Source organism: Liolophura sinensis, chromosome 3, assembly GCF_032854445.1.
Source record: "Liolophura sinensis isolate JHLJ2023 chromosome 3, CUHK_Ljap_v2, whole genome shotgun sequence".
NCBI lineage: Eukaryota > Metazoa > Mollusca > Polyplacophora > Chitonida > Chitonidae > Liolophura > Liolophura sinensis.
This window is the reverse complement of record NC_088297.1, coordinates 25,056,911-25,081,709: the sequence shown is the minus strand read 5'-3', so window position 1 is coordinate 25,081,709 and position 24,799 is coordinate 25,056,911. Positions and strand designations below refer to the sequence as shown.

General features: G+C 40.1%; 1 protein-coding gene across 1 annotated transcript; it reads right to left on the bottom strand.

Moving 5' to 3' along the window:
* Nucleotides 1–7,271: 7,271 nt before the first annotated feature.
* LOC135463623 (succinate dehydrogenase [ubiquinone] flavoprotein subunit, mitochondrial-like) lies at nucleotides 7,272–24,621 on the bottom strand. Its single transcript, XM_064740963.1, is given in 17 exon segments — nucleotides 7,272–10,000; nucleotides 10,992–11,093; nucleotides 12,229–12,342; nucleotides 12,795–12,938; nucleotides 14,357–14,422; nucleotides 14,424–14,456; nucleotides 15,061–15,153; nucleotides 15,651–15,851; nucleotides 16,230–16,425; nucleotides 17,273–17,441; nucleotides 17,826–17,950; nucleotides 18,184–18,332; nucleotides 18,865–19,029; nucleotides 19,509–19,652; nucleotides 20,984–21,145; nucleotides 21,737–21,826; nucleotides 24,508–24,621. Coding segments are annotated over 16 exon segments (1,998 nt in total). The 5' UTR covers nucleotides 24,568–24,621; the 3' UTR covers nucleotides 7,272–10,000; nucleotides 10,992–11,006.
* Nucleotides 24,622–24,799: the final 178 nt, after the last annotated feature.

Sequence of the window (24,799 nt, the reverse complement as noted above, 5' to 3'; positions counted from 1 at the left end):
AAGTTGATCATAACTGTTACTGGATCAGCAGAGTGTGATATTTACAGATTTTAAAGCCATATTCTCTAAATAATATCTAATTATAAGAGTTCATTTGATGAATTTTTAAGAGAAAATGTAATGAAAGACAACAAATTTCATGGATTGATTTGACACGGCATATACATGCCAACAGTGTTTTTCGTGTACATGTATTTTCAGATGCACCCTGTTGTGCTAAGCTTCAGCCAGTCAAAGTACAAATTAAAATTGTGATGAAATTTTGTACGGGTAATGACCAATCAATTGACAGAGCCACTGAATATTCATTGTTTAGACCAATAGCTCAAGTCGTCTTGGAAGGAGAATTGGTGGTATATTTTTTTACAGAAAGAACACACATGTACTTGTAATGTCCTGTTTACATTAAGAAAAAAACAGCTGTCCTGTTTCAGTAGTGGGTTTGGTTAAGTTGCTTAGAGGTTAACTAAAGAGGCAGATTTCAACACAATAAGCAGTATCGATCATTTTGTGGGCCTCTATGACAGAGGTGCTTAGTCTGCCGGCTCAGCTCATTGACCCAGGAACGTCTCGTCAATGCAGTAGCTGAGAGTTCAAGTCCAGCTCATGCTAGCTCCCTCTCCAGCCGTACATGGGAAGGTTTGAAATGTACACTGAGGAGCAATGGGCCCCAGATACTAGTATTAAACCTTTTTGTTCAGGAGTGGTGATAAACATTGAACTATATTATAGATCTTGAACAGTTATTCAAAAGAGGATAAAAAGTGAAGCCAGGTTTAAATGTTTAGACTAGTCTTGGCATAATACAAACAATTGACAGTTGAGACTAAGGTTAAATGTTAAATAAGGATTACATTCTACAAGCCCCTGTCTTTTTCAACAATTCGGCCCATGTTGTAAGTGACATCACTTTTTATTTATCTATTAACATGGAATATTTTGCAAATATGGTAGTTATTTTCTGTAAAATGATCTCTCATGAGGAATCCTATGATCTTTCTAACAAGTTTAGCGTGGGCACAAAATATGACAAACCTGTATAAATTATTGTCTCAAAATCATGCGTTGTAATGGAGTTTTTTTGAATGCTTTTGTAGAATTTCTTGATACTAAAAAAATGTACCAAAAAGTCATCTATGTCATGACATTCGAGTATTACTCTGTGTTGAAGAAAAAACTCCAATGGTTTGCCAAAAATTAGGCCTATATCATTGGTGTATGGAACAGTTTTAGTAGAGGTCAGAAATTTCAGATGTATGATTTTTAAAACAGTGTTTGCCCATTATCAGCTTTAATTGTTAGTTAGTAAAATCGCTAGGGTGCATGATGTAAGCAGAAAGAAATTCTTCCCATTTTGATCCCTGGTCAACACCTTCCCCGACAGTTTGCTAAACAAAATTGTCTACTGTTTAATATGGCATTGTTGTTGGCATTTTGGTTGAATTTTTGGTGTTGCCTTCATTCATAAATTGAAAATTTAATGTATCTGCAGTGATTGTCATACAGAAATCAGCTTTACAAAAAATATGTGATTGCTTGAATGCGCTTTGAGAGAATGTCAGGTAAGGACGACTTCTTTGTATGTGTTGTAATAAAATCTTTAAAATGTTTGTGTGCATGCATATATTGAGTGTGCAGGCAACATTATGGTTACTTCATGTAAGCCTACTCGGACTGGGCTACCAGTAATTGTGTCCAAAGTTTGATTTTGACCATAATGATAACTTATTACACGTTTTATTTGGTATCTGTCAAAGATTTGTGACGCTGTGGCCTTGGTAGATGGGAGTTATATGAAACCATTTGACAGTCTCAGTATTTTTGTATGTACCACACTTAAATCCACGTTTTTGCCTGGGATTTTTGCTCATTAGTATCTTTAGTACAAGAAGCAGATGTTAAAGGAGTGGAAAAATTTACAATCCTTGTTGATTCAGCAGTGTTTATTCCATGACAGGGTAAAGATTGCAGACAGCTGGTATTTTTGAACTGTGCTTTAAGAAAGTAGAAAAACTAATTACATGTTCTGCAGTTCGGTAAACTGAGGAAGACGCTGGTATCAAAGACATTATGTCTGAAGAAGACATGGACATACTGTACAGGCCTGTCTGTTGTGCTGTCTCTGTGGCTATAGCCGCTAAACTCTGTAAGTACTGGTAATGTAGAATATGGCGCTATTTATTTACACAACTGTGGAGTGAATAAAATTGTTCAATTCTTCCAATCTCTGATCATGCCTTTGTTTGAAATTTCCTCATCATGGGTGCTATTAAAGCTGAAATGAGCTATATATGTACCTGTGATTACCCAAATTACTTTAAGTGGGACAGATCTTCCTTTCGATTTCAGCCATCAGGTCAAATGATACGTGGGTTCTATCCCGTCATTGGACAAAAAATTGCCAAGATTTCAAAATTTTGTTGTTTTCATTAATTGTGTTCAGGACTTTCAAGCCAGTAAGCTGTAAACGATGTTCTTTTGTTTGGGTTTGCATAGTTTTTTTTTGAAGACCACTTGCCTTTTGCCAGTACTTAACCTGTGTGTTTGGCCGTAACATGACCAGTCGCTTGTTTACTTCGAACTTTCAGGTTGCCAGGTTATAATTAAGTGAAATAGTCTTGATTATGGTATTTTGAGGATATCTATATCGTCCTGGTGTCCAGCTTTGTACAACACAGGCCAGCCCTTTTCTCCACACACATACCTCATCCCTCTTCCATTTACTTGAGGCTAGGAGTGAGTGAGTGAGTGAGTGATATGACGATAAAGGAACCCTCAGAATGCATGTAATTTGCCTCCTTGCTGCAGGATGGATTTCCACGGCTCTTTCATCTAGTGCTGCTTCACGGAGATGACTTACAGAAGGCAAGTAAGTCGCCCCACTTGAGCCATTATACTGATACGGGGCACTATCCCCTTCATGCTGAACGCCAAGCGAGGAAGTTACAACTTCTTCTTTTAAAGCCTTAGGTGTGACTCGACCAAGGATTGACCCTGGATGCTCTACCAACTGTGCCAGCGGGGCTGGTACTTGAGGTACTCAGGAGCGTATTTATATCACTGATGAGTGTGTTACACTGAACTCAAGAATATTTCCGTAATAAAAAGGTGGCCAGCATTTTGGTGTGAGGAAAGCGGGCTCTTTGCCCGGGGGAAAGCCCGCAACCATCTGCAGGACCTTCCCTCTTCTGCAGACGTATTCATGAATAAGTAATATGAATGCCGCAGCCAATCACATTAGAGGCTACCTGTCACATGACTGGCATACATGACACAGCTAACAAGTCATCTCAGTTCTATCACCTATATATAGCAGAGCTTACCACTGGTGATTCTGTTAGGATATGATCATCTGCCACAGATGAATGATAAAGTAGATTGAGAGGGATCACAGAGTGGATCCAGATCCAATCTGGAGTTGTCACTCACAGAGCGTAGTGAATGATGAAGTAGATTGAGAGGGATCACAGAGTGGATCCAGATCCAATCCGGAGTTGTCACTCACAGAGCGTAGTGAATGATGAAGTAGATTGAGAGGGATCACAAAGAGTGGACCCAGATTCAATCCGGAGTTGTCACTCACGGAGCATAGTGAATGATGAAGTAGATCGAGAGGGATCACAAAGAGTGGATCCAGATCCAATCCGGAGTTGTCACTCACAGAGCGTAGTGAATGATGAAGTAGGCTGAGAGGGATCACAGAGTGGATCCAGATCCAATCCGGAGTTGTCACTCACAGAGCGTAGTGAATGATGAAGACTGAGAGGGATCACAGAGTGCATCCAGATCCAATCCGGAGTTGTCACTCACAGAGCGTAGTGAATGATGAAGAAGATTGAGAGGGATCACAGAGTGGATCCAGATCCAATCCGGAGTTGTCACACACAGAGCGTAGTGAATGATGAAGATTGAGAGGGATCACAAAGAGTGGACCCAGATTCAATCGGGAGTTGTCACTCACATAGCGTAGTGAATGATGAAGTAGATCGAGAGGGATCACAAAGAGTGGATCCAGATCCAATCCGGAGTTGTCACTCACAGAGCATAGTGAATGATGAAGTAGATTGAGAGGGATCACAGAGTGGACCCAGATCCAATCTGGAGTTGTCACTCACAGAGCGTAGTGAATGATGAAGATTGAGAGGGATCACAAAGAGTGGACCCAGATTCAATCCGGAGTTGTCACTCACATAGCGTAGTGAATGATGAAGTAGATCGAGAGGGATCACAAAGAGTGGATCCAGATCCAATCCGGAGTTGTCACTCACAGAGCGTAGTGAATGAAGAAGAAGATTGAGAGGGATCACAGAGTGGACCCAGATCCAATCCGGAGTTGTCACTCACAGAGCGTAGTGAATGATGAAGAAGACTGAGAGGGATCACAGAGTGGATCCAGATCCAATCCGGAGTTGTCACTCACAAAGCGTAGTGAATGATGAAAAAGACTGAGAGGGATCACAGAGTGCATCCAGATCCAATCTGGAGTTGTCACTCACAGAGCGTAGTGAATGATGAAGAAGATTGAGAGGGATCACAGAGTGGATCCAGATCCAATCCGGAGTTGTCACACACAGAGCGTAGTGAATGATGAAGTAGATTGAGAGGGATCACAGAGTGGATCCAGATCCAATCCGGAGTTGTCACACACAGAGCGTAGTGAATGATGAAGTAGATTGAGAGGGATCACAGAGTGGATCCAGATCCAATCCGGAGTTGTCACTCACAGAGCGTAGTGAATGAAGTAGATTGAGAGGGATCACAGAGTGCATCCAGATCCAATCCGGAGTTGTCACTCACAGAGCGTAGTGAATGATGAAGAAGACTGAGAGGGATCACAGAGTGCATCCAGATCCAATCTGGAGTTGTCACTCACAAAGCGTAGTGAATGATGAAAAAGACTGAGAGGGATCACAGAGTGCATCCAGATCCAATCCGGAGTTGTCACTCACAGAGCTTAGTGAATGATGAAGAAGATTGAGAGGGATCACAGAATGGATCCAGATCCAATCCGGAGTTGTCACACACAGAGCGTAGTGAATGAAGAAGAAGACTGAGAGGGATCACAGAGTGCATCCAGATCCAATCTGGAGTTGTCACTCACAGAGCGTAGTGAATGATGAAGTAGATCGAGAGGGATCACAGAGTGGACCCAGATCCAATCCGGAGTTGTCACTCACAGAGCGTAGTGAATGATGAAGTAGATCGAGAGGGATCACAGAGTGGACCCAGATCCAATCTGGAGTTGTCACTCACAGAGCGTAGTGAATGATGAAGTAGATCGAGAGGGATCACAGAGTGGATCCAGATCCAATCTGGAGTTGTCACTCACAGAGCGTAGTGAATGATGAAGAAGATTGAGAGGGATCACAGAGTGGACCCAGATCCAATCCGGAGTTGTCACTCATAGAGCATAGTGAATGATGAAGAAGACTGAGAGGGATCACAGAGTGGACCCAGATCCAATCCGGAGTTGTCACAAACAGAGGGTAGTGAATGATCAAGTAGATTGAGAGGGATCACAGAGTGGACCCAGATCCAATCCGGAGTTGTCACTCACAGAGCGTAGTGAATGATCAAGTAGATCGAGAGGGATCACAGAGTGGACCCAGATCCAATCTGGAGTTGTCACTCACATAGCGTAGTGAATGATCAAGTAGATTGAGAGGGATCACAGAGTGGACCCAGATCCAATCCGGAGTTGTCACTCACATAGCGTAGTGAATGATCAAGTAGATCGAGAGGGATCACAAAGTGGACCCAGATCCAATCCGGAGTTGTCACTCACAGAGCGTAGTGAATGATGAAGTAGACTGAGAGGGATCACAGAGTGGACCCAGATCCAATCCGGAGTTGTCACTCATAGAGCATAGTGAATGATGAAGAAGACTGAGAGGGATCACAGAGTGGACCCAGATCCAATCCGGAGTTGTCACAAACAGAGGGTAGTGAATGATCAAGTAGATTGAGAGGGATCACAGAGTGGACCCAGATCCAATCCGGAGTTGTCACTCACAGAGCGTAGTGAATGATGAAGTAGATTGAGAGGGATCACAGAGTGGACCCAGATCCAATCCGGAGTTGTCACTCACATAGCGTAGTGAATGATCAAGTAGATCGAGAGGGATCACAAAGTGGACCCAGATCCAATCCGGAGTTGTCACTCACAGAGCGTAGTGAATGATGAAGTAGACTGAGAGGGATCACAGAGTGGATCCAGATCCAATCCGGAGTTGTCACTCACAGAGCGTAGTGAATGATGAAAAAGACTGAGAGGGATCACAGAGTGCATCCAGATCCAATCCGGAGTTGTCACTCACAGAACGTAGTGAATGATGAAGAAGATTGAGAGGGATCACAGAGTGGATCCAGATCCAATCCGGAGTTGTCACACACAGAGCGTAGTGAATGATGAAGAAGATTGAGAGGGATCACAGAGTGGATCCAGATCCAATCCGGAGTTGTCACTCACAGAGCGTAGTGAATGATGAAGTAGATTGAGAGGGATCACAGAGTGGATCCAGATCCAATCCGGAGTTGTCACACACAGAGCGTAGTGAATGATGAAGAAGACTGAGAGGGATCACAGAGTGCATCCAGATCCAATCTGGAGTTGTCACTCACAGAGCGTAGTGAATGATGAAGAAGATTGAGAGGGATCACAGAGTGGATCCAGATCCAATCCGGAGTTGTCACACACAGAGCGTAGTGAATGAAGAAGAAGATTGAGAGGGATCACAGAGTGGATCCAGATCCAATCCGGAGTTGTCACTCACAGAGCGTAGTGAATGATGAAGAAGATTGAGAGGGATCACAGAGTGGATCCAGATCCAATCCGGAGTTGTCACACGCACAAAACACAGAAGTTGGAAATCTTGATACTACCTACCCCAAGTCATCATTCAACATAAAAGAGGAGGCCATGTCAGCACTGGCTTGTTACCGAGAGATACCGTATGGCCAGTTCATAAGCCCTGATCAATTTGAACATTGCTGAACTCTATACATTGTACCAAACAGCATGGTCCTGTTTTCGTACGGCTGATCGAGTTCGAGGCTTCGATTCAAACAAATTACAGCTTATGAAATTAGTTTCGGTCATACTTGTAGCCATGGCAGTTACAACCTGGCACTAAAACAACAGGTTATATTAGACCCAGTTACTACCAACTTATCATATGATCTTTGCATTTGTGAGACACAGTCCTACATTATGACAGTGTCTACGTACATACATGCATTCAAAAACACTATTTACCTTGTTGCTAACATCAGAAAACAATAAAACCAACCAGTTCTTAATTCTGTTTGACTACAAATTTATTTACACATCTAGCAGCTTGCACATTAAACTTAAAGCCAATGTACACTATAAAGCTGTTACAAGCCATCCAAACAGCGAGTCTGTGCTATTACACAGTACAGAGTTTGTACATCCTTGTAAGTGTCTGATCTTTCATCAATGCACAACACTACATTGTATCTATTTATTTACTCTGAAAAAAAACACAAAGACTTAAAGAAATGTGTAAACACTGGCTGAGTGGTATGCACAGCTCCACTACTCACGTTGGGTTTCTAGTCAGTATGATCATTTGATTGGTCAACCGAATCTGGCCAGACAGGGGAGGTAACAAGGGTGTAGGATTATAATGCTTGAAAAGTTGTAGGTGTTTTAAGTTACTAATTCACAGCACACTGACAGACACAATTAAGTCTTACACTGAACAGGTCTTCACTCTGTATTAGCAGAAAAGAATAAAAATTTGTCAACAAGCAGTTACCTTCTGCACGTAGTTTTGTCCAGTCACACAGAACAAATACTGCTGAGTCACTGAGAAAGAGGGTAACTTTTAGGAGAGCACCAGTTTGAGTATGTATCAACATCCGGCAAGAGAATGTACAATTTAAGGTTTTAATTCTATTCTTGACAATAGAGTGGCTTACTAACCATAGTTTGTACAAAAATTCAAAATGTTCAAAGCTCCATTAGGCTGATTCAACAAGGCAAAACATTAACTCTGAGAAGCCGATTAAGTAGCTGATTTTACTCGACTGCTGTAGCAGAAAAAAATATAAAAAAAAAAAAAAAAAACACGCCCTTTTCTACTGGGCTGCCCAGGGCACAACATTAACCCAAGGCACAACATTTGATTGAGCAGTATGAAGGGCTGTTGTTCAAATTTACAAACAACGCTGTCGATGGAGGAAAGTTTACGATACATCTGACAGATCCACTGATCGTTGTCAGACAAACTTAACACATTCCCAACTAAATCTGCTGAATGACAAATTCGGCAAAAACAGAAACACTGGTCGAAACACCACCACTTTTAAAAGCCGAATCAGTGGAATTTTTTGTCATCGTTGCTACACTTAACAAATTCATGAAGTCGAGAAAAATTAACAAAAACTTTAACAAACAAAGGTTGCAAAAAGAATCATTGGAAATTTTTGTCATTGGTGCTAGACAATTCATTAAATTCATTAAGTTGACATAAACAAACAATTACAACCACAAAGGCAACCAACTGCTCGCAAAATTTAACAGAACAGAGTAGGTTGGCTGCTTTTACTTGCCACTAAAAACCCAGAATGACAGATGTTACAGTTATCTATTTCCCTCAAGCAACAACAAACAAATAGTTCACAGTAACCAATCAAATTACCCACAAAATGCTGCATATTTTTTAATTCTTTTGTAACTTAACTTCTTGTTCAATGAAGTGATAAGGATTGTAATAAACAATACCTGAGAAGCAGTAAGATCAGCTGTTCTCTGGATTTGAGATCCAGATTCTCACAAATTGTTGTACAATATAAAAGAGTGGATGAGAGCGGCTAAATGCCATGAAAGCAGTATTTCAACCATACTGCAGAGAAGAAGGGGTTTGAATCTTCGTTTTTCTGGATGTTTGAAGTCTAGAGTAATCACAAATCATTATTTAGTAGTATTCATTTAAATGACTAACACATTTTTTCCAGTTAAATTTCTTGAATTCTTTCATATCTTTCCCACCCACCTTACCTTCGGATGGCTTTCCTAGACATGACAGCATCAGAATTTCACACAAATATAGAAGATTCAGCACTGATGCTGGCATATGAACCTGTCAAAATTTCAAAACACAAAGGATCATCCTGAAACCTGACAGAGTTCACTAGGTCTCAATAAAGGGGAAGCAAATCTTGCAAGTCCTGGGCTATCAGCTCCAACTGTCTTCACATAGAACCATAATGACTAATGAAGTCTTTCCAAGATTTGCATCCCTTTTGTGATGAGGCCTATTCCATTTGCAATTTCCAGAATCTTCCAGAAGCTCTTATGTCTCTTCCATTGTCTCGCAAACTGGTCTCAGCAAGTCTGGAAATTTGAGTGAACACAAGATAGATTCTGGAAGAAGGAGAGGACAAGTGGGACCTTCCTATGAAGAAGGACCGAGTCCACACTCCCCAGTAAACAACAGAGCTGTAGAAAACCAGAACAAAGTCCATCACAATTTTTACTTTCTTGTTTCGCAAACTTTCTCACCAAATTACAACGCCTTACAATGATCTGTGAAGAATTTGGAGAAACATCTGGCAGATCTAACAAACTGCATGCCACACTGTGTTTTTTCATGTACAGATCATGTAGGATGGGTATCAACATAAACAGTAGAGAGTGACAATCTCCTCACATCAGAACATCCACAATTGCTGCTTTATATCTGCTTACTTACAGATTCATAAATACTATGAATTCCAGTCAGAACACCATTATTATTAAACTTTCTGAAGTAAAAATCTACCACAAAGAAGTCATAATGTAACAATATATTACATATCTATTAATAATCATTTTAATGCCTGTCTTCAATTTCAGGAAATTAGTCTCCTTCTCATCGAGGTTGAGCTGGGTATGGCATTGCCTCTCTTCCGTTTTGGTTGCCATTGTAACATGCCGGATCCACTCGCTTTCAGTCTTACCACCAGCACATGAACAATCTGTCAATACGGATATCTGAAAGCACCATTGTTGTTTTTTTTTTTTTTAACTCTATGCAAGTTACTAAAATTTAATGCTGTTAATCTTTAACCTTTTCAACCACTAAAGCAGTTTTTTCAGTGAAAATTAAGCATACTATTATTATCAAAATGATTTGTTTGTATCACTAAAGAGGCAAGCTTCATACAAGTGAGCAAATCATTTCTCTACACCCCATACAGTAGTTATCTCAGAATGTTTCAAAATATTGGTTGCAGAGGTTAAGAATTAGGATAGATAATGCCACAACCTCATTAAGCTTAGACACGGGTGTACCATAATCATTTTCTTCACTTAGAGCACAACATGCTGTAAGACGTCCCGAAAGTTTGAGATCTCGTGATTACCCTAGTAGCCAGCCCATGCTGAAGCTCACAGATAAGGCCCATGGTTTCTGCTCCATCAGGGACCAATTAGCTGAGGTTGTACACAACAGAAATACTCAGATTATCTGGAAAGCTGAACATTATTCAAGTCCAACAAATACACTACCACTGGTACCAATTCACAATAAGACATTTTCCTGTGTTATAAGATTAGGAAATTTCCTTCAGTCACACCGACTGTTACTAAGGAGATCACATGGTCTCTAACTTCCGGGCCTATTAAACAGCACAAAAAAATTTCAAGGAATCCCTTGAACAATCACAAAATTTGGTCATCAATCAGGTTCCTAAGTGGAAAAAACAACACAAGAGGTCAAGGAATCCAGAAAGAGGTGAAGGAGTCCAGGCAGATGACAACATAATCGGTCAGAGGTCAACAACATTAGATAGGGGTCAAAGAAAACCACCACACAATGCTTGGTACACGACAAACCTCAACACAAATCTTCACATGAGCCAATGCCAGTTGGGACTGCGCTTAATCTTTGGCAATTATTATCTAATGTGTCATATATCACACGTGTGAAGTCTAAATTTACCTGTACAGGTGTAACACTAATCAGATGTCTAATGTAGATTACCTGTATGACAGTTACTCAGTAAGACCTAATGGCTGGTGCCACATGTGGACAGTCTGACTCATCCAGGGTGCCATCTATCACAGGTCTGTAATCTAATTTTAGCTACAAAACGAAAACAAAAGGAATTCATGTCCTTCAACAGATCTTTGCATTGCTATTGCAAGTACACATGGGCCAACAAATATTTTTCCATCTGTCATACGTCATACTCAAGAATATTACATTTCAAGAACATATGACGGCCGCCAGAATTTTGGCGAGAGAAAACCGAGGGGAACCCACGACCATTCGCAGGTTGCTGGCAAACGTGCGCACATACGACCAGAGAGGAAGCCAGCATGAACTGGGCATTACTCACAGCGATCACATTGGTGAGACTCTCCTTGGTCATTGTGCCATGCTGGTGCGCTAACCCCCTGGTCCATGGCAGCCCTTTTCATTATTATCATAATTTGTTGGTTTGTAATAATTACTATATTAATACTTTTCTATATTAATACATTTCCCAGTGTTCGACACCAATAAGCACTTACACTGCCAGCATTCAACACCAATAAGCACTTACACTGCCAGTGTTCAACACCAATAAGCACTTACATTGCCAGTGTTCAACACCAATAAGCACTTACATTGCCAGTGTTCAACACCAATAAGCACTTACATTTCCAGTGTTCAACACCAATAAGCACTTACACTGCCAGTGTTCAACACCAATAAGCACTTACATTGCCAGTGTTCAACACCAGTAAGCACTTACATTGCCAGTGTTCAACACCAATAAGCACTTACACTGCCAGTGTTCAACACCAATAAGCGCTTACATTTCCAGTGTTCGACACCAATAAGCGCTTACATTTCCAGTGTTCCACACCAATAAGCACTTACATTTTCAGTGTTCAACACCAATAAGCACTTACACTGCCAGTGTTCAACACCAATAAGCACTTACATTTCCAGTGTTCAACACCAATAAGCACTTACACTGCCAGTGTTCAACACCAATAAGCACTTACATTTCCAGTGTTCAACACCAATAAGCACTTTCTTTTCCCTGTTTAATGATAAGCACTTACTTTTCCACCATCAGACTATTAAGTGATGAGAAGCCCTTACTTCTCCAAAATTAAGTAATGCTAAGCCCTTACTTTTTCAAACTTTCATGTTAACAAGTATTTACTTTTCCAGTGTTGCATGTTAACAAGTATTTACTTTTCCACAATTTATGACAAACCCTTACTTTTCCAGTGTTTATGTCGACATAGCTGAGGGAATGCTTCCTCCAGTGATCTTTCAGAGTTTTCTTCTGCTGCCCTTCAATAGGTTTACTGTAGTCATACTCATCCACACGTTCCTGTAACAAGGTCGCTTTCAGAAATATAATACGGTCTAAGAAAGTACCAGTTTTGGACAGGGAACATTGTTCTATACAATATGATACAGGATGACTCATTACTGATAGAAATCACAAAGTTGGGAGACAGCTGCCCATCTTACAAACACAAGGTGTCAGGAATAGGATTTGAAATTCCTGTTAAATGAATCTCTGTCATCAGAAGCTGGATTCTTGTTGTGCATTTACAATGATGTTTTCAGTAAACCTATGATGACTTCCATGAAATTATGTTAACTACCACTGATATTTCTGTACTATTCACAAGTTGTGTGACTAAAAAAAATGCATATTTAGTTAGAACATACAAATATTTTATGAAACAAACTGCACTGTTACCTCACCAAAGTGACTGACAGATACGACCACAACTGTTACTTTCTGGTCAGCCAATTCGCCAGTTATCAGCTTACCTTAAAATCTTCCCTGGCATGGGCACCTCGGCTCTCTTTCCTGTTCTCCGCTGCTCCGATCGTCTGGATTGAGTTGAGCATCAGGTTCTGTAACTCTAGCGTCTCCACCAGGTCTGTGTTCCACACCAGGCCACGGTCTGACAGCTGAAAACAGACAAGACAATAGTTATCAGAGCTTACGGGGATCTAAAAGTGTTTGACCACCAACCAAGCACTTAACAGTCCAACAAAAGTTCAAAGGGATATACAATAGAGGAATATTAGCCAATCTGATGAGGTGATTACATGATTTCTGTGAAGCTCATGTGTGCCTCGACCTCAACTATAGATTTTAGTCTTTTTATCTTATGAACTGTGCTTTCATATTGCATCTTAATTTATACTTGCTGGGCGAATTGTTGAAAGTTGATTTCTTTAACTAGTGTTTTATGCCATACTCTACAATGGCAGCCAGCATTATTGTGGCAGGGAACGAGGTACAGCCTGGGGGAAATCCACGACCATCCGCAGGTTGTTGGCAGACCTTCCCACTTACTGTCAGAGAGGAGGCCAGCTTGAACTCACAGCGAATGCATTGGTGAGTCATTGTGCCTCGATGACATACTAGCCCCCTTGCCAACATATGTTGTTGTGGTCAAGGATACCGTTTTTTTTTTCCCACTGAAAGTCAGGTTTCATTTTTTAAATGAGCATGCATCACAGCTTAAGACTACACTTTGGTCATATTTTTGAAATGATATCAAAAACTACTACTGATCTGTACATCAACTTCTGAAGACTTATTTAAAGTGTCCTTCACTTAAAGAACTGGGTCCATGTTTGGCAAACATCTTATGACTGACATAAAAAATTCTACACAGCTATACAGTTAAAATGTTTTACTCAAGGAACAATTTCAGAGATTCTTTAATGCAGTACAATGTACAAACTACAACCTCAGTTCTTTCCTCTGCTGTGTTTGACCTTTTCACGAACTTCCAATTTATGACGTAAGCCACTGGATAAACAAGAGCTGTGAACACCAACATATCAGGGGTACAACTTCCAATAACACGAGCTGTGAACACTAACATAACAGGGGCACAACTTCCAATAACACGAGCTGTGAACACCAACATAACAGGGGTACAACTTTCAATAACACGAGCTGTGAACACCAACATAACAGGGGTAAAACTTCCAATAACACGAGCTGTGAACACCAACATAACAGGGGTAAAACCTGCAATAACACGAGCTGTGAACACCAGCATAACAGGGGTACAACTTCCAATAACACGAGCTGTGAACACCAACTAAACAGGGGTACAACCTCCAATAACACGAGCTGTGAACATCAACATAACAGGGGTACAACTTCCAATAACACGAGCTGTGAACACCAACTAAACAGGGGTACAACCTCCAATAACATGAGCTGTGAATACCAACATAACAGGGGTACAACTTCCAATAACACGAGCTGTGAACACCAACATAACAGGGGTACAACTTCCAATAACACGAGCTGTGAACACCAACATAACAGGGGTACAACCTCCAATAACACCAGAAAATAATACCTTCAGATCATCCATCTCTTTATACAAGGCATCTATTTTCCTGCAGCCTTCCTGCATCGACGGGGCCTTCCCTGAATACAGCTGCGTGCTCCTGCATTGCCTGCAAGTAAACAACAAAAAATACGCCTTGATTTATAAAAAGGTAATTTTCATATGCATACAAAAAAAAAGAAAAACGATTTTTTCAAGCCCTTTCAATGAAAACAAGCTTGAAAACTTCATTCTGTGCGGATTTTTGGCACTATTTATTTATTTGATGGATTGATGGTTTACGCCGTACTCAAGAATATTTCACTTATACGACAGCGGCCAGCATTATGGTGGGAGGAAACCCTGCAGAGCCCGGGCAAAACCTACGACCATCCGCAGGTTGTTGGCAGGCCTTCCCCCAGACGGCCGGAGAGGAAAGCCAGCATGAGCTGGACTTGAACTCAAGTGACTGCATTGGTGAGAGACTCCTGGGTCATAACGCTCAGTTAGTGCGCTAACCAACTAAGCCAAGGAGACCAAGTAGGTCACTACGAGATACAAGTAGAAATGTGGTGTTCAAATGTCATGATGCACCACATTTAGCTCAGGCTTTAAACCCTTCATAGTATAGACAATACATTCCAGCAAAACAACAACAAGCTGTCAACTACATCATTACAATGCTGCCAATTCCACAGCTCTGACTCCTGAAACCAAGCTCTGTGAGGAATTACCTTCTGCATCTTCAGACGTAAGTCTGCTGTGGGTATACTCCCATTGGCATGTCTCAGACGATCTAAGTTGGCCACAGACTCCTCCCCAGCATTCTGAAAATATGAATAAATACTTCCTTATTTCTTTGTTATCTTAAATGTCAAGTGCAATATTTATTTAGTTCAGTTATACCACGACAGTTTCTCCTAATAGCAGAAACTTGCTCACACCAATGTATTTACAGTTCTGCCTGACTGAAAAGCCATACTGAACACATTAAGCTTGATGTCACTCACACCCGGTACTTTGCCTATTCCCGAGTATCAAAATTACTTTCAAAGACTAATTCTTTCTTCCTTTCTTTCCTTCCTCTTTAGCTTGATCAAAAGCTTAGTCTCCCTGCGAAAATTTAATACGGACTGCAGTTTTGTTTCCTTTTTTAAAGTTTTGGCATAATTTTTAATACAAAATTTTCTCTTCCAAACTTAACAAAGTGATGAAAGTATTCTCTCTTCCTCATATGGTAACATATTTACAAGCACTATTTCCAAGATACTGCTGAAATGCTGCTAATATGGTATTAACATGCGTGTCCATCATTCCATATTACCTGTTTGATGTTACCAATTGATTCCCCTGGTCTGTTTTCTTCTATTATCGTATTGGCACATGCGCGACCGAAAATAACCAAATCCAGCAGAGAGTTTGCTCCCAGCCTGTTTGCGCCATGCACTGATGCGCTGGCTGCCTCACCGCAGGCATATAGTCCAGGGACTACTTTATCTCCTGTGTTGCTATCGTAAGTTAACACCTGTGGAGAGAGATGTAATTATAATCTTAATGGAATAAACAAATATGGAATTAAACACAAGGATACAAATTTGAGAAAACTCTACAACCTCTTCATAAAGGAAAAAAATATTTCTCTTCCCCATATCCAATACCATACTGGTCCTTTCATAGGCCTTGAAAATGTTTAAAAATCAATTCAAATATCAAGGTTCACATTTTCAAGGTCCAGAAATTACACCTCCGAAATTGGGCATCATGCTGAGCAAATGCTTACTTGACTTTTTCGAAGTAGTCTTCTACATAACTGATAACGGAAATGATCAGGTATTCAGAACTACACTTTCATACCACATTCCTTTGTTTTTCACGTTTATTTACACATTTACGGCCCACTCACTTGTCCCTTGTAGTTTGTAGGCACTCCACCCATGTTATAATGAACTGTGGGCAATACAGGGATGGGATCACGAGTGACGTCAACTCCTGCGAAAATCATGGCTGTCTCGGAGATTCCAGGAAGTCGAGTCTTGAGGACCTCTGGGGGTAAGTGAGAGAGTTGGAGGAAGACATGGTCCTTGTCTGGTCCTACGCCACTGTCAGGGGAAAAGCAGAAAAAATATATCATGCCACTTTCAAACTGTTTGAACTGTTGCATTCACATTCACAATTAACTGAATGAAAATAAAATGTTCTATTTCATCCAATTTGTATCTTTAATCACTATCTTTCAAATCTACTGACTTCACACCTTCAAATTTTAATTATATAAGATGTCTACAACGAAGTAAGATGTCTGCAGATCTCTCACATTAGAAAGTGCCCTAAATTTACAGGTAACCGAAGCTATGACTGCATTTTTCTATTTTTGGCAACAAATTTACATGCAATAAAGTACTAAATCATATTTAAGAAGTAGTTACCTCAGAAAGTTTTAGTGATACATTTATTTAATTGGTATTTTACACCTAACTTAAAGCTATTTCACTCATACGGCGGCAGATATTATCATGGTTGGAGAAAACAGGACACAGCCCGGGGGAAAACCCACAACCATCCGCTGGTTGCAGGCAGACCTTCCCAAATATGGCCAGAGAGAAATGTGTTGGACTCGAAGTCACAGCGACCGTACTGGTGGGAAGCTCCTGGGTCACTGCGCTGTGCTGGGGTGCTAACTAGCTCAGCCATGGAGGCCACGAACGTTCTAGTGGGTGTGTACTTATGGCACATGGCTATACATTGTTCCATATCCTTTTCACTGTCGATATATTTAATTTTCAACAGCACACTTCAATTTCATTCAACTGGGGACGGTCAAAAAAAAAAAAAAAAGGCTGTCCCAACAACATCATGCATCAGCAATTACAAAAGCTTTCATAGAATACTGGTACTAATTACGAGGGCTACGTCTAACAGTCATATATTTTCTTCCCCAGCACTTACCGTCCCTCACGGATCTCAATGGTCATCGACCGGGACACAACATCTCGAGAAGCGAGATCCTTAGCATTGGGAGCGTAGCGCTCCATGAACCGCTCTCCCTCAGAGTTGATAAGGATGCCTCCTTCTCCTCGTGACCCCTCTGTGATCAAACAGCCAGCCCCATAGATGCCTGAAACAAGGATTTCAACACACTGCACACTTTAATTTTGATAAATTATATAAAGATATCCCAGAGATGCTGGAAAAACTTTCACTAATGCTTGTTACTGTATGTAAGTTTTTAAACTTTTCTTGCAGTCCTTCACAAGGCAGCTTGAGCTGTATTTCTTAAGCTGCGTAAATTGTTCCCCATCTCATTGGAGATCATACCTGACTGCATCAACCCAGATCAAACCTATGCGACCAAGCCAGATTCAGAATCCAAACTTATTATGTGTGAACGTGAATGATGTTCACTTGGTCACCGTTGGTAAAGACTGCACTTCACATCTGCTGATAAGATGTGCAAAAACGGAGATGTTATACATTAATCCTAAAGGTGTTAATTGCTCACCTGTGGGATGGAACTGTACGAACTCCAGATCCTGATTGGGTAGTCCTGCCCTGGTTACCATGGCAGTGCCGTCTCCAGTACAAGTGTGAGCAGATGTACAGGAGAAGTAACTCCTACCATAGCCTCTGAAACAGCAAACAACATAATGTGCAGGTGTGAGAAGATGTATAGGAGAACTAAGTACCACCATAGCCTCTGAAACAACAACAACATAAGGTAAAGGTGGAAGCAGAATTACTGTCTCCACCTCACTTCCACATTAACTAAGGTTTATTTGTTGTCTTTTGTTTTAATCCCTTAAAATGTCTTTATATTTAAATCTGCAAAAACAAGCTTTTAACTGAAATCCAAAACTAACCCAGTGGCCAGAATAGTGTTCTTAGACTTGAATCTGTGAATAGAACCATCCTCCAGACAAAGAGCAATAACTCCCCGACATTCTCCATCTTCCATGATCAGATCTAGTGCAAAGTATTCTATGAAGTACTTCGTGTCGTATTTTAAAGACTGAAAAAAATTAAAATGAAACATTTTTAAAAGGAAGTATGACACTAAACCAAATGTATATATGCATCGATAAAGTATTCCACACCAAGTATAAAAAACTGTTTTTAATGTTGTACAACATATATATCACTGTACATGGGAAGGTCTTCCAGCAACCTGCGGATGGTCATGGGTTTCCCCTGAGCTCTACCGAGTTTCCTCCCACCATAATGCTGGCCACCATTGTTTTAGTGAAATATTCCTGAGTATGGAGTAAAACACCAATCAAATAAATAAATAAATAAATAAATAAATATATATAACCTTTCAAAGTAATCGGAACCACATTGACACAATCAAAAGGGCTACCATGTTGTCAGTTCTATGCCATCAGGCACAAGTTATTCCAATTCCTCTCACATTACCAGAACCCTGTTTTGCTCAACGAAAGGTGTGCAAGGCAAGATTTCTGGAGTCATCAACGGGGAACTGGAAATGGCAATTTACATCAATGAAAACAATGCTTTAACTCAACCAGCTAGTTACCACTCACCCGTCCATACAGTGTGTGCAGTAATGAGTGACCGGTCCGGTCAGCCACAGCACAGCAGCGGTGAGCCTGTCCACCCTTCCCGTACTGCAGGCTCTGACCACCAAACGCACGCTGGTAGATCTTCCCGTTCTCCAGACGACTGAATGGCATCCCGTAATTCTCCAGCTGTGACCAGAAAGTTTGCAAAACAGTTAGCCAAACACTGCAAGAATGACTCGAGGGTGTAATGTTTAAACTCAGGAGCCAATGATCACAATGATCTGTTATCCGATTCAGCTCCCCGGCATATTTAATAAAGAGCACAGATGGCTACGTTTATAAAACAGGTAGACGGTCATACAAACGTAGCCCAACATATATCACCCTGGCTCAGTATTCACCTGTTTTCTATAACCAGTATATAATCAAAAAGAAAAGTCAAGTAAAAAGAGACTTACATGTACATCTGTAGAATTTGTTATTGAAACATTAGGAACCTTACATCAGGTTAACTTAAGCTCCCTTGCTTGTAAAGATATGAAGCACACCAAACTCATTGTTAACTAAACCTCCTGATGCTACCATGGGCTGTACCACAACTTGAAAACAATACCTAATTAAAATTTGACAAACCAATCACTTTAGCACAGCAGTAAAGCATCTACCTCAATGACAGCTTTAGGGGCTTCTTCACACATATACTGGATGGCATCCTGGTCTCCCAGCCAATCGGAGCCCTTCACAGTGTCATAGAAATGCCACCTCCAGTTGTCCTCCTCCATGTTACCCAGAGCTGCATTGATACCTCCCTGAAAATACAGTTTTATACACTTATCTAATTGTTGTTCAATGCCAAAATTTGTCTATTTGATTGGTGTTTTACGCCGTACTCACTTTACTCACAGTGACCAGACTGGTGACAGGCTCCTGGGGTCACTCCACCCTGCTGGCATGCCAACCACCACAGACGCCCCTCAACGCCAACATTTTTCACTTACATAGGCAAGGGAACTCATGGTCACAAAAAAGTCTGATGGTTCCCAAATAAATCTGAAAATACCTTATATTACCTCTGAATGACATTAGTAATCACATGTTCTTATAAAATCAGTTGCTTTTTGTTTTCAAATTTTAAAGAAAACAGTTTGAAATCAACCAACTGAAAGAAAATTCCCATGCTTGCTTATGTGACAGTTGTCAGTTTTACGATTGGAGCAAATGGGTGGTTTCATAGAGTGGCCAGGGTTGTTTTCAACGATTACCCAAGGGTCCCATGAACACCACTAACAGCTCATTGTCACCAAGAACAACGAGAAGAAAAAATTCAACAATTCTGTCCGAGACCGGTATTGAACCTGCCCCCCATGTGTGCCCGCAGTTTGGAGTTGTGCACTTTACCATAGCCACATCCCGGTTACCTCGTCAAAATTAAGTTAGCACCATTAATGGTACATATACAAGTTTTGGCATTTGTGCTTGCATTTAATTTTCAGATCCCCACTTAGGATTGAACCCATGTCTCCTAAGTCCAGTACAAGGTGCATAACCACTGAGCCACTTTTCTTTGGTAATCCTAAAGGCTAGTATTTATTTACTTAATTGTTGCTCTATAAATTTTTCACTTATACAACTCTGGTCTATCCTTAATGGGTCGAAGAGTACCAGCTGCGGGCATAAACCATTGACATCAGGAAAGCTACTCCCAAACTTTCCCACGTGTGACGTACAGATGTGTGCAACAAATTGGTGTAAGACGAGTCTCTGTAAGTTTAGTATAAAGCCAAAATTACATGATAATCTGCCTGTCCTTCGTGTAACACTGACTAACAGAATCAGGGGTTCATTCCACAATGCTGGTTGTGATTTAAGTCAGTTAGTTATTGGCACTGGAAGTTAACATTCTGACAAACATGCCTTAAGGTGGCCCAAAAATAAGCTCTAAAATTGTATTTTAAATCTTGGCTTAAATCAGAAATGGTTATGTCGAATCCGTCCCAAAAGACTTCCATATAACAAGGTTGGTGAACCCATGGTATCAGATCAAACATGTCGAAAAATTCTTCCACTTCCACTAAGTATGGCCAATACTGCGCCACATTATCTGACATTCTGACTGACAGTCTCACTGACAAGGACATACCTGAGCAGCGACAGTGTGTGAGCGTGTAGGAAAGAGCTTGGTGATACACGCTGTTTTAAATCCCTCATTGGCCAGGCCAAACGCTGCTCTCAGTCCAGCACCTCCAGCTCCAACGACAACGGCATCATATGTGTGGTCCACAACTGGATAATTCCGTGAGATCTGCACAACAAGAACACATATACGGAACCACTGTAATTCTTCAATCTTTTCACATGTCTGCAAGGTGTTTATTCAAGCACGTTCTGAAGGCATGTTGACTGATAAATTATACTTTTTGTTAAGCCCTGAAATTGGCCATTCCTACAAATGTAACTTTTCCTCCAAAATCAAATTTCAGTTGTGCATAAATTGCACTCAAAGTTGCTCTTTCATATGCAAAAAAAAGTTGAGGACTTACTGTAGTCAGGGTTAAATAGAGCTTTTAATTTAGGGCACCTGTTTAGTAGCACCTGTAATTTGTGCTGCAATATTTTCTGATATTAAGAAACCTGAACATAATGCCTGATATTCCAAATTATAGTGTACAGGGATATTTTTCACAGATTTAAGTCAAGTTTATCAGGCTATTGCTGCATCTTCGCCCTAATTTTGGAAGTTTTTACGACATTCTGTAATTTTGCTGCTATTTCATACCCGGTTATTGAGGACACACACACACACACACACACACACACACACACAAATTCATGAAACTTTCACTATGACAGTTAGCACATATATTCATAAGACATGACCAACATCAAAACAAACCTCATTTAAGCCCACTTTGGAGTCTGTATTTTTCCCATGGATTTTAAAATGGAACTCCCGAGAAGTGGCGGCCAGTTGTTTTGCGCCCACCTATAAAAGAATAGTAAAAAAACAATTACATGTAATTTTATTGCAATGAATAGCCTAAGACAACTGTAAGATTTCATAAACGTTAAGGACTATTCAAAAGATGAAAGAAATTTATGCTAACTTTAGTACAGAGATTGTTTAATAGTTTGAGTCATTATGTCTAATCTTTTATGCCTACTTTAAACTTTTACATCTTTTTTTCTGGCAGAAAATCTGTGATAACAAGCACAATTAAGTAACATTTTTTTCCCTCCAAGCTATACATTCACTTGTCAACAAATGCCTGAACTTGATGCGTGAAGCATGTGTGCAAGAAATCAATTTTACTTACGTTTCCCGAATTTCTAATTAGTTTTTGCATAATCTCTCTATAAGTGCGGTCATATTGTGTTGTTCATTTAGTCGAGTGATTTTATTGTCAACTGTGTTAATAAATTTAATTGACAAGTGGGATGAACACCTTCTCTGAAATGGCTTCACCCAAGGTTGAGTGTGGTGAGTGTGGAGTGAACTTTGATTTTACCTCTTGTCCTTTAATGTCGCATGTAGTAGGAAAATCCAAAGTATAATAGAATTAGGCATTACTCAAATTTTTACTGAGCTGAGAAGAAAATAGCCGACGCTGTGCCTTCCATGTAGACTATGAAAATAAATCAGGGCTTCCACTGGCGCTCACCACTGTCGCCAATTGCGAATAAAAATGTGGATTGGCAATAAAAAAAAATATTTACTTGAGAATATACACTGGCTATTGAAGAGGTGGAAATGGCGACAGTGTGAAGACTGGCATTGCACATGCAGGGCTTTCGCTAGCACTCATCATTGTCGCAAATTTAAAACAATTTTTTAAAATGGTGATAAAATTCGAAAAAATGTTTTTGTAAGAAATTTATTTACTGAAGAAAATGTACAAACGTCAATCAATAATTACTGTGCAAAGTTTTCTTAGTAGTTTTCAGGCATGAGAGTTTTCTGGGCTTGTAAAAGCTTTTCTGCTATTTTTCTGATGAAAACATTCCATTTACTTTCATCTCATACAGTCTCATTTCGACAAAACAACCACAACAACACCGTCACATGGTGTTTTTAATTGACAGAAATCTACAAACGGGTTCAGCATTCTTGCAAGTTGACTCACATTAGGTAATGCTTGAAAATTATTTTTGTTAATTAATGAATGAGAATATCCACTCTAAAAAAGAAAACAAATATATCAAGGGAGATAAAAATAGGTAGTGTTAGGCCTGTAAATGAAGATACCTCCCTTGAAAAATTCAAACTTTCCACTTCAATAATCTATTTTTTGGAAGTAAATTAAATGTTTCACAATATGTACTGTCATATAAACATGTACAAAGTCTGGTTTTCTCCTGTCATACTATGTTTCTACAATGTATTGACCATAATGCTGCATTTAAATCAACTAAATTTACAAATTTATTTTGTAATAAATTTTTCTGATAGAAGAAATTACATCTTACTAGGGCCCTACACAGGCTGATTGAAAAAAGGATTGATTTTTTTTCAGAAAACATTAACACTCTGCCAAGCATTTGTCCATTATTTTGAGGGCAACTGCTCTAAATGTAGTATGGGATACACTCTGGAGGAGACCAAACTGATTCCAGTAGCTTTACCACATGAATCACAGATGGACATCAACAAGGTACTGCTGCCATTCAAACAGTTGATCATCATGAAGATTAAGTCAAGGCACTAAGAATGTATGGCTAAAAAAAATTAGTACTGGCTGCAAAATCTGATCAGTGGCTAGAGTGACTGGCTGAAGAAAAAACACTGACCCAGAGGAAGCTCTGACAAACACACGCCTACCTCTCGGATAAGTTCAATTTTTGATGTATTTTGCTTCCCAGGTCACGCGCACACAAAACGACTGGATGGCTGCTCAATGTTAGCCGACAAGGCAAATGTCAGAATGTTAAAAAATGAGGGAAATCATTTAGCTTGTTGAATTATGTGGATGAAACAAATTTATCTGGCTGCTATTTTAATGATTCCACAATTGAGCTATACAAAAACTAAAACCATTTACATAACAAATGATAATTCACCAGAGCCAAGGTCAAAACACTTGCTTTAATGACATTATTGATGGTCATACTGTAAGGTCACCAGTGACCATTTGGTTACCTCCCTTTTACTGTTTCATAATCGTTCAGCCCTTGATTACACAACGTGTAAACAGTGGTCAGTTACCTCAAGAGGCAGAAATAATTTCAAGGGAGAAAAACTGTCACCAATTACGGATAAATTGGAGGATAAATTAAAATCGTCACACAACAAGATTGACCTTTTTGCAAGGGAGGCGACTTTGAATTTTGAAGGACACGGATCTCGGTGAATTGTTTACCATTGAGAAATCACAAGAGTTCGCCAAAAAGGGACTCAAGATGAATGTTTCAGCTTCAGAAACAGACTTATGTACTAACAAACTCTCCAACAACTGCATCAGCTGAATTAATTAGTCTATACTGAACGGCACGGACAAAATTATGCGAGGTAAACAAACGACACCGGTGGTTGAACTGAAAGTCACCGACGAAGTCACCCTCATTGGAGGTGAAAGGACAGCCTGATTTCCAAAAATTAAACCTCTAAGTCTCAATTTGTGCTTGGCAAGAGAAGCCTTTCGAACGTTACACAAATGCATGTAGTCTTACCAATTTGCTCAGAGCCGCTTTTCGAGCGACATCTGAAGAAATTTTCCAGAGGGAGGACATGCTTCCGTCCAAAGTGAAGCTACAAAATGAAGTTTCAGAATCCGTCTGCTCTTTCTCGGACGCATGCGCAGTGACCTTAGGTCGCTCACGTAAATCATTTTACATAATATAAGTGCACAAAAAATGATTTATATTCTTATTCCTCTCCAAATTATGATGATATCTTCACAATAAATAGAACTGATGCCGTTACGCATTGCTTTATTTTAGAAACTAAACATCACTTGTAACG